General features: G+C 39.1%; 1 protein-coding gene across 1 annotated transcript in view; it reads left to right on the top strand.

Moving 5' to 3' along the window:
- Positions 1 to 2940, top strand: part of LOC124795557 — a 621230-nt gene extending 618290 nt beyond the window's left edge. The window contains exon 4 of the mRNA XM_047259629.1: positions 1866 to 2940. Within this exon, the coding sequence (XP_047115585.1) occupies positions 1866 to 2002 (137 nt within the window). The 3' untranslated portion in view covers positions 2003 to 2940. The remainder of the gene's footprint in view (positions 1 to 1865) is intronic.
- The last annotated feature ends 13724 nt before the right edge of the window (positions 2941 to 16664 follow it).

Below are 16664 nucleotides of genomic sequence, written 5' to 3'. Positions count from 1 at the left end.
GCATAATTGCGCCCCTGGACTTGATAATCGCCTAGATTTGGTTATAAACTGAGTACCCAAGGTTATACAGTTACGTCGCTTCGAGGTTAAGCCACTCGCTGAGGATTTGACAGCGCAATTCCACCAAATTGTGGGAATGCTGAAGTCGATGTTTTACCCTCCTGTTACAACATCTCCCACAGATTTTTGGTAGCGTTCAAGTCACATTATTAGCTTGCCAATCAAGATGTAATAGGAATGGGGAGCGTTCGTATTCGTCCATCCCGATGAAGTCTGTGGACATCTTATTGAAAAATAGGGCAATCCATTGCTTATTCATCGAGCAAATTTTGACTGGGAGGCAACACTTGATAATTCAAAATGATGACATAAACGTGCTGGTTCATGTTAGTAGTCACCTCAGTGAGAAGGTAAAATTTCATATAAAGAGGGAATTAGTGTTTAACGTCCCGTCGAAACAAGGTCACTGGGTAGGCAATGAAATCGACGGTGGCCTTTCAAAGGAACCATCGCGTCATTTGCCTGAAGCCATTCAGGGAAATCAGGGAAAACCTAAATCAGGATGGCCGTCGTCTTCCCGAATGCTCGGTTTCAAGGTAAGGAAAACATCCCCAAATCATCACTGGTCCATGTACGGCTTGAGCCTGACCTTGCACACAGGATGAAATGCTTCATTTTGCCTTCAGTGCACTCGACGTTGTGTGTCATTTGAAGACTGGAAAAAATGCGAGTAGTCAGACGTCACTACGTTGCGCCAGTCAGCTACTGACCATGTTCGATTATTTCTAGCCCATTGAAGACTTGTAACTTTATGTGCCCGTCTCAGCAATGGCCTCCTGCGAGGGGACCAATTCCAAATGCAGTTCCCTTCGCAATGTTCTCTCGCTGAAACGTGGGGTTGGACATTCATTTAATGCCTACAGCAATTCTTGTCGGGTTTGGAAGCGATTTTGATACCCAAGCCGTGAAACGGGCCTCTGGTATGTCACTCTGTCAACATATTTTTCCAACCATAGTTCTAACGTCGTGTTTCGTGGTCACGTATGTTACAAGACTGCTTGTAGACACCTTGTACATCCCGCCCTTGAAGAACAACAAATCTAGCAACTTGAAATATCGTATTGCCATGGGCACTTCAAAAGACGTTTGCCCCTCCTCGCCTTGTGTCATGCCCTTACGTTTACCTATCTTTGCTTACTATGTCCACTTGAATCACAAATGTCTCACCCATCGCTACGACCTTATGCTCTCGTAAAGGTCTTGTCTCGATCGTTACACCATCTGTAAAGATGTTACTCAGGCACTTGCAACATGGCATATGGGCACCACAGGTGAATAGACGGAAGTTATTAGATGGCATCGCACAAATCCGTAGAACTGAAGGAATACCCAGCTTGCACGTAGACTGCTCGTGTTATCACGTTTGGTGGACCACATTTCGCTGTATATGTCAAATTTTCTGTCTGTGACTTCTTGAACAGCCGCTTGATAGTGAACTTGTATACGTATTCCTACCATGCTTTTCTTTGAAAGTGTTTTGAGTCCCAGCTTAATTGATGTGATGTGAGTGACAGTAAACTGTCTCTGCAGCAAGGTGTTACCTATTTTTTCTTCAATGAATCAGAAATAATAAATCCAATTAGAAGGACGTTTTCTTACTTGAAGTGGCATCATTTTTGGAACATCTTTTGTAGCATGTGCTGAAGTTTCAGCGTTAATAATTCGTTTCATTGTCTATACAGTTTTTGACGTCTCATCAAATATAGTTTGCACTAATACACATTGGAACAGTACATATTTATTTTTTATTTTTGCTTTTTCATTTTTGTCTGCGTTTTATGGACGTCTCTTGGCTCTGCTTGTAGGGGAACACCCAGCGGCGATGCAGCACGGCAACAAGAGCAGTGCGGTGACGTCACTGAAGCTCCCGCTGTCGCTGTCGCTGTCTCTGCCGTTGGCGCTGTACACGGCGACAGCGCTGCTGGCGCGCCGGCTCAGCTGAACGGCAGCCTTCCTGCGCGTGCGCGACGAGAGCGCGTGTTGACTGCGCATGCGCGAGACCCAGAGCGTGCCGCGCATAAGCGAGAGCATCGCTCGGCTGCCGGACCCTGAGGAGGTGCAAGCTCACTGAAACGGAAAAAAGCCAAAGTCTCCGCGAGAGAGGATACAATAACTGTACTGTCTAAATGAATAAATATACAATGTACATATTTTCAGCAAATTTTGTTTCACTAGCTGTAGAATCGTTGTCCAGTTGATTTGCACATCTGTTGCGTTCTACTATTGCAAACCTTTCTATTATGGAGTGAGAGATTCACCTGGAAGATGGAAGACTGTTAAAGATATGAAATTTTAAGGTGGGAGTTACATGCAGTGCAGGATTAAAGCAATAATAATAATAATAACAAACAAACTAACAACAGCAGCTCTTTATCAGTGTCGTATCAATTTCAAAAATACTTATTCAGTGTTGGAAACGACAAGCAAGGCAAACTTTTGAGTTACACTTAGAGTGTGCAAGAATTTTAATTTATAATAATTTCTCTTTCTGTGGCTAGTGCTTACATGTCACTCACTATGAATGAAAGTAGTGCAGATGGCAGTGATGCAGGGTTCAAATACTTAAGGATGGGAGAGTCATAATAAAGGATGTTGTTAAAGGAATAAGACTTGTGGAAATGTTTGGTTGTACAGAATATTTCGCAGACCAATTTTAATAACAATTATAAACATTTTTCACAAATTTTAATAAGTCTTCTCGAAGAGGAATTGCATAGGTGAAAGGATACTTTGGAAGTCCTAGGAATAACTATGTACCTATTTGTATATCTGAGATGTAGGTAAGAGTAACAGAGTATTTATTATCTAGAAATGTTGATTTATATATTCGTATTGTAACATTATATATTTTGTAAATTAATGCACTCAACATTGTTATTTCATTTGCCGAATCACTCTGTTTCACAAATACAAGAGATTTTTATAAAGTTTCTTTTTCACTTCATCATTTTGTTTTACTGACACTTCTAAATGTAAGCAAGTGTAATTGATTCACAGCTTACAACTACAAAACGTAAGGAAATACCAATATCAATTTCTGTTCTGTACAATTGGTTGCTATAAATCTGTTATGCACAATGTTGACTTAAGTTTCATATTACGCAGGAAACTAAAAGAACAATCAGTTTGGTATTCAACATGCAGCAAGGACCGAATTTCCTCATCATAATAGTTTCCAAGTTCCGAAATATACGAATACCTCTTACACTAAACATAGAGAACAACCTGTATATAGATACATACCTTCCTTGTATTTCTAGATGTTCTCACATAAACAATATGTTATATGTTACAAGTTTCTCACAAATACAAAAACCATTTCACATATAACACTGTCACATATATAAATGACTAATGAATGAGATATTCTTAATTTACAGAAAGAATTGTGTGACAGACAAGTTATAAGGAAGTTAAGGTAAACATCCTATTTATAAGCCTATACTTTACTGAAACTGGTTACAGAAGTTGTCAGATAAGTTGACATCCTCAAGTCCTCAACAGAGAAACAAAAAAAAAATATGATTCACTTTTTATTAACTTTTAACCTCATACATCATGAACCTTTGTTTTCTATTCCTCAATTTTAAGATTTTTAATAGATGACAAGCACACTGCTCCACACACCCTACAATATTATGATAATTAATTCCGTTTTCATGCACATCTGTCTGTCTGACATATGGTACATTATTAGATATAAATGATACTCATTCACAGAGACACAAATAACAACTAAACAGTCGCTCAACCACAGTGCTTCTTAATTTCATTACACAAACATATGTTTTTATAGGCAATGGAAATTGTACTGAGATGCCTATTGTCGGATAAATCCTATCACAATAAGACAGCAAGTACTTGGTCAACATTCTAATTAGTTATATAATTTTTAATGTTACTTACCTTAGGAAAAACGTTATGTACACTTAAGCTTGATGTATTACACTTTTCATCCCCAAAAGCCTCATTACTTCTGTTATCATACAACATTTATCTCTGATTAAGTAATATACAATACATTTCAGTTAGTGTTTTAGGCCTGAAACTACTTATATCCCGGCCAGGCGAGCACATTCTTACCTGAAAGACAAACGGATTAAGTTACTGAAGCAGTTTGAAGTGTTCATACTTCAAATTACTAAGTAACATATGCAAAAACAACGTGAAATCATGACTAACAGATAAGTTAATAAGTACGACGTCAGGTCGTTGAAGATGCTTTTTGAAACAGTAATGACAACAAGTCTAGAGTAAATAATTTTCGTGCAGCTAGTCCGAATTGTGAAAAGTTTTTATCAGCAGACTACTACTAAATCTTATATGAAAAATACACAAAAATGTTCCCAGGCCAAGAGGCTTTGCTTTAATGGGTGCTGTTTCATTTAGCTTCGTATGTCCATAACACTGCCTCTCTCATTTCTTGATAACTAATAACCAGCCTCCTATTTTTGAACTTTTGTAGTGTCTACTCCCCGTTCTATCTGGTAAGCAATTATTTGCTACGCAGTTATCTAGGAAAAAATGGACAAGCGCGGTATAAACAGTCTCTTTAGCGATTTCGTAAGTGTTCGTTCTACTAGTCGTGGTCGACCAGGCTGCTGGTCAAAGATTCTGAAATTCAATGCCTCTCCACTGGCTTATGTAGTACCGTCGTTGGATGACACCATACTTTTCTACTTCTGCCTAACAGTTAGTTTCTTTGCTTTGCTAAATCAGCCACCTGACTTTTGATAGTTACAATTTCTGCTATGTTATGAGGTGAGGCTACTTAATCTACGTACATTTTTTTTGTTATAGGTCACATTTTTCTGGGTGATTGGTTGCGGTCAATCATGATTTTCTCTCCTTTGCCAAATGACTTCTTGAAAATATTCCATCTCTTTCTTCTAACATAGTTTTATCCTCTACAGATCCCAAGAATACAGTGGAAATTATTACTTGGTGCCATCGCACACGTGTTATCACCTTGTCACCTTTCCGTCAGAATCTTTTTCACACGTTCTTCTACTTGCTCTTTCTGTCGAGAATCTCCTTATCTTTTATTTGATCAATACTGATAGTATACAGATACTTCTCTAGCACCACATGTCAAACGCTCTGGCCCTCCGGTTTTCCGACTTTTCCATAGTCCATCTTTCACTTCCATACGATGCTGTGCTCCGAACACGCATTCTCTAAAATTTTGACATCACATGAAAGCCAATGTTTGATGCTAGCAGAGATATTTTAGCCAGGAAAGACCACTTTGCTTGTGTTGGTTTATTTTTTATGTCCTCCTGGCTTCGTATATCGGAGATAAAAAAATCCCTTTACTTTGTGTACTTCGTTGCCCCCAGTTTTTAAGTTAAGGTCATGGAAATCGCATTTCTGCTACTGATGATTACTTTCGTCTTTCTTTTGTTTAATCTCAGTAAAAAACATGTTCTTTAGAATGTCCATACCATTCAACAGATGTTGTAGTCCTTCCTCACTTTCACTGAGCATAACAATGCCTTCAGGGAATCTTTGATATTGTTTCATTCCGAGTGGTAACTCCACTCCTGAACTCTTTTATTTCTGTTATCGTTTCTTCGATGAGTTGATTGAACATTAGACACGAAAGCTTACGCCGCAATCATATCCATTCCTAGTTCTTGGACTTCGTTCTTCACATTCCAGTCTGATTTTCGTTTCGTGGTTCCAGCACATGTTGTATGCGATTCGTTTTTTCCTGTAACTTATACATATTTTCCATATAATTTTGAACACCTTGTACAATTATAGAATGTCCAAAAGCAAGAACCCTGTGAACATATCTTCGTTTTCATTGCCTTGCTTCTATTATTAAATGCACCATGAGAACAGCCAGTGCCTGTACCTTTCTTAGCGCCAAAGTGATGGTCGCCAACGAGATGCTTTTTTACATTTTTAACATGTTTTCATTAGGTCATTCCCTTGTCTGCATGTCTGATCAGAACTAATTTCGAAACTGATTTTAAATTAACCTGCAGATGACTTAGAGATTTGAAGTTTTAAACATGGCTCACAACTGGATGACAAGGCAACATTAACTCGTTTTCTTGTCAGTCTGTTCAGAACCGGTGGTGGTGGGGATGAGAAAGTTTGGTAAGATCTGATATCCAGGTTGCCTTGCATGACTCAAGTTTTATACAGGTGGTACTGGATTTAGTTTCGGGAGGGTATATACGTGGACTGGCGCAGATGTGAGGACGGGGAGCAGAGAAAGAAATGGATAGTAGGTGGTGGAGGATGAGATGGACAGAGACAAGTGGGAGTATAAGATGGACAGGTAGTTGTGGGAGGAGGAGATGAACAAAGAGATAGAGAAAGGAGGAAATGGAAAGACAGAGAGGGGAGAGGAGGGAATGGATAGAGACAGAGAGAGAACGAGGTAGAGAGGGGAGAGGCGGAAGGACAGACAGAAGTGGTAGAATGAGGTGGGGAGAAAGAGGGGGAAGGAGTTGACAGCCACAAAGAGGGGGGAGGAGGAGATGGACGGACAGAGAAGTTAGGAGGAGATGGTCAGAGAAAGAGGGTGGAGGAGATGGACATAAAGAGGTAGAGGAGGAAATGAATAGCGATTTATAACGGAAAACGAAGGCACATGCAATATGTAACTGATGCGTGAATGATTCACCTCCTAACTGTTATCTACTGCATGCACCCCACGTTTTTCGTTATAAATCTTACAAGTATTTTCCTCGCCATTAAAATATCCAATTATATATTTGGAGAACGGTCTACATGGAGCTACATACCTGTATGGAGCAATGAGAAATAATTTTCTTACCTGTTAGCCTGATTTTAACATACATTATAGTAAGTACTCCATTTTATTAAACAAAGTATTCTATTTAGCAACTTGGGTGCATGTGCTGTTAAACAGATTTTGCGAAACCTCTCGCACTTTTCTCCCCTTGATATCTTCGGAATTCAGTGAATAATAATGTACTGAATGTCTGATGGTATGTCTCCAGATTCATAAATTCTGAAGTCCAACTTGAATAGTCATCTGGGGCTACTTCACCAAATGATTTTACAGATTCCAAAGGAATGTTGTTCTGGGTGTATACATGGTGCGGGAAACGACGTACTGAGAAATACTGTTAATGAAAGAAGTCAATACTTTAGGCCGTTTCTGCATTAATTATCATTGAGGTTAGCCAATCACGCCATTGCCAGCACAAATTCAAGTGACCCGCAAGAGACGGTGTCGCCAAATTTGTGCATCATTTGATTTTCTAAAACCGAACAAGAGGGCAATACTTAAATTGAACATGGGCGACAAAAAGGCTCGAATCCTAGACAAAAACTGAGCAGTCTTGTGCGTATCACGTAAGGTATGAGAACAGATGACACTTATTACATCGAGTGGGCCAATTGAATCTGAGATCACAGTGACTTCATTGGCTGACTTCAATGCTACCTAACTCGGGAACGGCACAACGTATGGATTTTTTTTAACAATTATTTCTCAGCACAATTTAACCTTCACTTTCCTTAACAGCTTTTCAGTTTATTTCTTACCACCATGGATATGCTTTCTGTCCTATTTGATAAACACCTTCAAAATTCTTAAATTCTGACTGTGTTGCTGAATCTTCTGTTAGTTACATATTCGAATCTCATTTCTTCTTCTTTTACCTAATCAGACAGTCTCTCTCCACCGTAGAGCCCGTTTCTGAACTCTTTCCACCTATCCGATGTCTTCTGCCCTTAAGGGGGGTAGGACGTCAAACGGGACGACTTGGAGCAGGAGAGGTACCAGAGGACATTTTAATTTCCATTGGCTATACTTTTAGGAATAAATGCATAAAACTTTCTCAGAATGGCCAGAAAGGATTCAGGATTTACACTCATAGCAGTGGAAGGTCAAAAATATAAGAAAATAATTTTTTCTTTACATTTAAAAGTTGACATTTTATCACTTACCTTTGGCAACATTTGTTGCTATAGGTGCACTTTTCTTCATAAGTAAGGGAGATTCTTCGATGAATTTTGCACAGCATACAACCATACTTACAGGTGTATGAAACTCTAGAATTTTCCAACTCTATAGAAAACAGTGGTAATAATTGAGATAATTAACAATAAAATTTGAGTTTTTTCCAAACACGAAGTTTAAAATGTAACAGCACATTCATTTTTCATAAATTAAATAATTTCTAGAGTTTCATACACCTCTAAGTATGGTTTGTATGCTGTGCAAAATTCATCGAAGAATCTCTTTCACTTATGAAGAAACGTGTACCTGTAGCAACAAACGCAGCCAATAGTAAGTGAAAAAATAACGTAAGTTCGCATGTAAAAAAAATTTTTTTAATAATTTTGAACTTCCACTGCTATGCGTGTGAATCCTGAATCCTTCCTGGTCATGCTGACAAAGCTTTTAGAATTTATTCGTAAAAGCATAGACAGTGGGAATTAAAATGTCCTGTGGTGTCTTTCCTGCTCCTAGACGGCCCGTTTGACGTCCTACCCCCCCTTAAGACAGGAAATTCTTTTGCACTCTTAATGATGACGCCTTTACTTTTAATTTCACTGAAGGTTCTTTTCACTGATCTATATGCTAAATCATTCCAATAGACGAAGGCTCTTTTCACTGATCTACATGCTAAATCATTCCTATTGACGAACTTTCCTTTCTTCGTGTCTTCGGGTTTTACCTATTGCCACATCACTTGGCTTCATTGCACGTCCTGTGTATTTAATTCCTAAGTGACTTAGATTGCTTTATTCCTCAAAAGTTTTTACTTGCTTCTTTCGTTGGTCCATTGCAGTATTCCTTCTGTTATCTAGGATTCTTCGCAGTGACGATATGTCTCTGTCCGACTTCTGCGACTACCCTTTTTAAAGTTTGCCATTTTTCTTCAACTGAACTGCCATCGGATATAGAGGACTCAAGTATTACGTGGCCTGACGTCCGCTGTAAATAGTGTATAGATAATCCGTCGCAGGCGAGGTCTCGCTTTATTAAGCGCAAAGTATTTGTGCTGAGGATGGTGTTGAACGTTGGTTTAAACCTCTAATTTGTTTTTACAGTGTTAGTGAATATTAAAGGTTGCTCGCGATAGATGAGCGAGATCAGTACCATTAATTAAATAACACGCAACTTATAGCGATTTACCCATACATCAACGACGTAAATTTGATGGGTAAGGTCCAAAGAACTGTAGTTTAAATTTCTTTCAGACTCTAGGAAGAAGCATGTACGTCCTGAAACCTGTTTAAGAGGTTTCCAATCGTTTCTGCTATTTATGTGATACTGTATTTTTGACATCCTATTAATGAACTTTGATTGACTAACTGCCTGTCCGCATCTAACTGTATCAAGTTCCCTCTTATTTGAAGCAACAGTTTGCAGGTAGTTGACGAATTACCAAATCTAATGTGCATAACTCTAGTATAACTAGTACTACGTTTGTTGTAACAATATTAAGTGCCCCAACACAACAAAGAATAATATTTCTTTGGTCACTTCATACGGCCAGGACAGGTTTCATAGGGGCCCATGAGCTTGAACCATAACCCACAAATCGAGTAAGCACAACGTTATAATGAAGTTCTCAAACAGTAGGTCGCAGCTGAAAACGTTTCTTTGGATGATAATAAGTGTATTGAACATCGATACAACTCTCTGGTTTTCTTCGTCAACGTGTGGTACAAAGCACAATTTTTGGTGCTGGAGCTCTGGAAGACGTCTTTGGCTGTTGAGACCAATCAGTGTGTGCAATCGGTTAACCAATATAGCAGCGATTCTGCATGGAATGGATTAGATAAGTCCTTTGTAGGTTTTCGAGGTATAATTAATCTGTCGTCTACGCATAGGTCACCTAATTTCCGTAAATTCCGAGTACGGCTGGATCAGTGCGTATACGATTCAGCCATCGACAAGGTGTTACAAGAAACGCGATTCAACCTACCAAGCGACATGTTTCAATTTATCTACGGTCCAGTTTCGACGATTCCGTGTTAACTGAAACCGTAGATGACGATAGCGTTAGGTCCTGTGCTTTGAAACGTTTGTGCCCGCAGCCACATTATACTCAGTCGTCAGATACGCCACACAGCCTAACCTATCGCACTGTACCGATCAGGTAAGCCTCTGATCTCCACATTCTATGATGAGATGTGAATGTCCTACATCTTGTCGCCCACTACTGGCTTCACCGTTCTGTAACTACATTAGACAGACATGATAGCAGTATACAGACAGCCAAATAGCTTCAGCGTTTCCGAGATACTCGTTCACAGGCGTCGATGCATAGCAATCTGCATTTTGATCGCTTATATAATTGGATTTCCACATCTGCAGCCGTATCGTCGCTAGAATATTTCCCGATAAGTCCCTGCACTGTTTATACACTCACCGTGCCGTGTCAAGTGCATCCAACCCCATCAAGAGACATTCAAGTTCGCAATGGGTAGTGGTGATAATGATTTGGCTCTTCAGTGTACATTCGGTTTGCCTGCGTGTAGATGACCTGTTATTGTAATGACTGTTACTCTCAAGGACAGCGAGTGGTGGGCGGTACAACATAGCTGTCAGCCGGTCGTGTGTCAAACATGGAGACCAATGCAGATCAATGAACAAGATGGTGCGATGGTTATTTTCCGCACAGACAGCTCCCACTGTGCAACCTGTTCCCAACAGTGCCTAGTCGCTCGTAATAAAAAGACTCACTATGCCTGTCCCTGTGTGTAATTTCAGTATTCCAAAGCAAAACATATTTCATGAGAAACATGTTTGGAAACACGTCAAAAGTATTTCTAAGTGAATACTTTCATTGTACCTTCTACAAGACCGTCGGCAGGCAACAGAATATCACCTCAGCATGTTTTTCAGATCATCAGTACGAAGATTATCCTGATGCAGTTCTGCACACTATTGTGCTCGAGCCGCGTGGGGTAGCCGCGCAGTCTGAAGCATCTTGTCACGGTCCGCGCGGCTGCCGCTGTCGGAGGTTCGAGTCCTCCCTCGGGCATGGGTGTGTGTATCGTCCTTATCGTTAATTGGGTTAAGTAGTGTGTAAGCTTGGGCACCGATGATCTCAGCAGTTTGATCCCGTAAGACCTTACCACAAATTTCCAAAAAACTATTCTTTTCGAATCTCTTTGTTGGCCAGTATCGTGTCTTCTATATCATATTCATTCATTTCCACTAACCTCTAATAGTGTTGTGGTCAAGATCTTTCCTTGGTATAAGTCTTCTGTATGGCCGGCCGTTGTGGCCGAGTAGTTCTAGGCGCTTCAGTCTGGCACCGCGCGACCGCTACGGTCGCAGGTTCGAATCCTGCCTTGGGCGTGGATGTGTGTGATGTCCTTAGGCTAGTTAGGTTTAAGTAGTTCTAAGTTCTAGGGGAGTGATGACCTCAGATGTTAAGTCCCATAGTGCTCAGAGCCTTTTTTTTTTCTTCTGTATGTTAACTTTGTAAGTTCCCCACTACATATTTCTGTATCTAATTTAGCCCAAAATTTACCTCCCACTCGATAAAAAGTATACGTATTACTAAACCAATGCTCCCGCAAACTGTTATCAAACTTAAAATCGAATTTTAACCTTTAATTACACAGAACTTACTTTGAGTTGAACTGTAACTGATCTGAATACAACTCGTCCTCATATTAAATTCATGACTGACAATAATGAAAATTACCACATAGATCGCGTCATGACAGCAGTGTAGCAGATTTATCGAAAGCGCAACAGCAAACGGCAAGCAGTCAGCCGTTAAGCTAGATTTCTGTTCTTAAATTAAATTTCAAAAATTATTCATACTGTTGTATACCATGTGGTACAATGTGGAAATGCGTAATTATAAACATTTTTAAACAATGGGATGAGTAGAATAACTACTCCTATGAAATGAAATTCCAAGAGAACGGTTTTAGAAAGTATTCCAAAAGAAAGAATAAAACTTAGCGTAATCTTCACACATAACATTTATCTCAACAGTACTACGTTTAACAAAGTTAACAATGATTTGAAACGGGTGTTTTATTAAATAACTTGCCCGTGAAAGGCTGGAAAAACAAGAAGAATTTTCATAAAGTTTACGAGGGTCTAGCTACATACTGTGAACTCTGAATACGAAGAAATATTACGACAATGAAAGTGTTCCAATGGATGAAGATTTTGGTATAAGAATAATAAGCATAGCTTTATTATGAACTTTATTATATAAACATTTAAGTCGGTAAGTAATTTAAAATTTTTCTGCTTCTCTATATTTGATGTCTATAGACTTATTAACTACTTGTCTTAGGTGCTTAAAACTTTGTGCACACATTTATGACACTGTTATCTAAAAGCAGACTAAAATCAAATGCTTTCAATCAATATTTTTTGATACTATAAATCCATAAATAAACAGTCCAAATTAAAGTAATTTTTTATAATTAATAAGGGTATATTTCTCTTCCTGGTGATAGTAAATTGGTGTCTGTAGTCTACTTTTCTCCAAATGGTAGCCTGAAATAACACAAAAAATTTCAGACCTATAGCTCAAATAGATTTTTTGCGTGAAATAAACATATCAGAAAATTTGATTCTTGGGAAATTCAGTTTAAAGGTACATTTCATCTCTTACTGTCCTCTGTTGTTCTTAAAACCCTCCAGTTGCATAATATTCTTGGTTAGTGCGTTCCTCATCGTCTGTCTTCCTTTTCTTGCTCCTCTTCGCTATTCTGGTCTCTTTAGTTGCCTCAAGATCCCATCGTTCACCTACGGCCACTCTCAAGGAATCAATTGCCATCAGTGCTTGTCTCATATTGAAACAAGGAGTTAGTCCTAACAACTCTAAAACATCACATCTGGTAACTGCCCCATCATTAAACCAAATAACTGCATCTAATACACCTAATCTCATGGTACTGAAGGCAACAAACACAGTTTTAGGCAGGTGTTCCCATATCACATGGTTGAAACATTCAATAACATTTTGTGTCTTTCCATGTAAGCACCGTAATAACAGTTTAGTAATACTTAGGTCCAGGTATATGAGATTAATAGCTTCCAATGCCTCAAATGGCGGGGAGTAATGGTGTGCATTAGTCTCACCATTTGCTATTGCTTTTTTGTATCCACGTGTCTACACCAATGTTGCAGAGAGCATGCTGTGGATGGTCATCCATAGAAGCTTTATGGAAAAAGGTAGCCCATACTGCTTTCTTAATGGCCTCAATATTGTCTCAATCCTTCTTATGGCTAAAGCATAACAGAGCTGCACTTTTTACACCTCTTTCTTAGTAAGACTTCCCCGACCATCAATTGGTTGGCCATTACTAAGCTTTTTCCACTTCATATCTTTTATTAGCTTATGTAAACGTGTGCCAATCCTCTTTTGGACATGACCAACACACTCTAACTTTTCAATATTTACAGGTTTTCCATAAGACATATTTTCCAACACATTTACACACCCTTGGGAGTCTCCGTCTCCAAGGTACTTCACATACTGTACGCCATAATTCTCTTCTGACCTCTGAAATATTGTGAGAACTCCCACTGATTCCATTCCACCACTGTGCCCAGAAAAATTCTGAACACAAGCATGATCATGATTATTTCCTTTGCAACCATGGCAGTACTTTGTCATACATTCTATGTCAATCAACTTTCCATTTTCTAGGGATGGTGCGGTAACAACAGCATTCAGTGATAGGTGCCACGCTTATGCCATGTCCCATCAAGGGCTGCAGCTATATCGGTGTCACCTTAATTGCAAAACACAGTTTCTTCTACTGCTTTCTTCATTGACACAGCACTCACTTGACCAAGACTTTCAAGAAGTAACTGTGTGTATTTCTGAAATCTTGTAGGTGGGGGCAAATTCATGACAGCACAAAATGTTTGAGCAGCTTTTCTACTCTTCTCAATACATCTCATTCCATATGCAAGTTTGATGTTTGTCTTATAGACCTTTCCTTTATACTGTCCAGAAGAATTCCCGGTTTTAGTTACCCCACAGAAATCACAAGACGCTTGTAACTTACTAGCCACACCTTTCCTGCCTTCAAAACCTTCGACAATTTTAATACCATCTTTTCCACAAAGCGCACACACAGCAGCATTCTTTAGAAGCGAACATAAAGCACTCAATTCAGCAATTTTGGGAACACGTTTGGTTACAGTGTTTTGATCATATTTTATAGAAATGTCACTCTGGTTGCTCAAATATTTTAGCTTTTGTCTTGAAGCACTTGGCGGAGTCGACATAACATCCAGTTGGCTTGTGGATGTAATTACAGTCTCTACTTTCCAACTAAGTAAACCAATTACATAAAACTTACGTTTTCCCGTCCAAAACACTTTTTTGTAGGCATAGCTACTTCCGAGAATGACACAGCACCAACATCTCAACTACGTCCACAAGTTTGAACACAAACAACTCTCGAAAACCATAGATATACAAAGGAGCATCGGAAATGGTGTGTGCTAACAGTGCTGCCAACTCAAAAACGATTATGCAGCGTATGTTTTCGAAGTGGCAAAATAATAATGACGCCTTTTGACATCCGATCATAGCGGAAACACGGTCGTTGCCGCATACCTACATATATTCAAATTTCTTTTTAAGGATGTTCCTGATGTCCGAATCGATTCGTTTCATTACCATTTTCTTCACAAAACTCTAAATATTGATGGAACACGGCCAAAAAATTTGAATTTTAGAAGCAGGGTCACTAGCAAGTGAGCGTAACAGACAATTTCTATAAACCCTAACGGCTTAATCAGTTGGTACGTTAATGCATAGTCAGGGAAGTGGGATGGTCTTTCTCTCAGCTCTGAGCAAGTGAACGAAGGTAGCTAGCTGATTATAATCGTTCTGACCAACTAGCTGTGCAGTGCTGCAGGCTTACCTCAGACTTCTTCGCTTAAGAAATACCGTTATTAAAAATCAGTATTCCTTCAGCTTTTCAATATATACATCACACTTATCTTCGCTGCCCTTTACATTAAATATTTTTTCATCTACCAGAAACCGTCACAACTCAACACAGCACTAATTATTACGTCCAACACCAACCACTCTTCAACTAAGAATGTACTAGACTGCGTAGATCCTAAGAATGAGCCACACCATGACCAAAGATTTTTTAACAATAACCTAACTTGCTCTCTCTGTAACCTGCGCATCGGTATCTTACAAAAAGCAACATGACGCGCCCACCTTGCCATATTTATGAAGCTACTTCTCTTTTCCCTAAGGATTCTTTTTAGGTTTCATACTGGTGGCATCTATCTTCGCCATAGTCATTTGCTCTTAGATATACTTACATTTTTCCTCCAGTAATTCTTGCTTTGTTATTTCGCACTGTTTCTCAATTTAATTTTTTTCCTTCTTAATTTGACGGAATTTATTTTCTCAGTTTGTCAATTATGGTCAATACTTCATTGGTTATTCAAGGATTTCTACTGGTCCTTGTCATTCTGGTCTATTTGATCCTATCCTATCTTTTCGATTTGATTTCTCAACGCCACCCACTCAACTAGTGTTGTATTTTATTCGCTTATTACAATCAATGTGAATTCTCCTTTTGAAATTCGCAACAAGCTCTGGTGCATTCAATTTATCAGGCTCCCATTTTTTTCATTTTCATACCTTTCTGAAATTTCTTTAGTTTTAATCTCTAGTTCATCTCCTGCTTGATGTTATTTTTCTGAATACGATGAATGAGTGAATGGCTTGAAACGTAACACAAATTACAACTGTCAGCATGACCGGATTTCAATCTGCAACCTCGCCCTATTAAATCAGCTATCCAGATGCGACCCAGGCTAGCAGGTAATACTGACGTAAGCACGACCTCTGTAGCGGCCGAGGATACTATATTATTCATAGTTGTTTGTCTGATAAAATATACGAATTTTGGGTAAACTACTTAGTAATAAAGTAATACATGCTCACCAATTCCCTCTCCCGAACACACACACACACACACACACACACACACACACACACACACACACATGTACACTTAAAAACAGACACATATACCAGTCACACAACGAGATAGGCACAGTTCACGACGGCGCTTGCTCGCCAAACACAGCGAGCTATGCAGAGATATTTCCTAGGTAAAAATCTGTTTCTTTAGACAACGACGACAGTAAGTACATGGGTAGGAAAAAAACGTAACATCTGAAAAAATAGGGAAACGAGCTGACAACTAATTAGTCCACCATCATTAGAAATAAGTTTGGAATAAATCTCTTGTGACAAAGACGACAGCTTGCAAAAGCACCGGGAATGTGCGAATATTGGCTACCGCAAGAGAAAATAATGTCAGGTGAAATTTAAGTACACTATAATTTCTGCCCATTCTGTGTCACCCTCTTTCAGCAGGATGAATCCATCCACATACATTTTTGGACAATACTGCAGTACAGCCATCGTCTACCATCGCTCATTCATTCAGTTCCTGTCTATCGCCGTGACTTTCTGAAGCAAGGAATTTCCTAAATCATATGTTATATGCCGTCTTCTTAAAACTAATTTCAGTGTGGGCAAACATCAGGTCGTTGCTGGGTGGAAGTAGTGAAACTAAACCCCACTCGAATATGAACAGTGTTGACAGCAGACCATTTTCAAAGTATG

This window comes from Schistocerca piceifrons, chromosome 4, assembly GCF_021461385.2.
Source record: "Schistocerca piceifrons isolate TAMUIC-IGC-003096 chromosome 4, iqSchPice1.1, whole genome shotgun sequence".
Lineage (NCBI taxonomy): Eukaryota > Metazoa > Arthropoda > Insecta > Orthoptera > Acrididae > Schistocerca > Schistocerca piceifrons.
The sequence above is the reverse complement of the archived record's forward strand: the minus strand, read 5'-3'. Positions and strand labels throughout refer to the sequence as shown.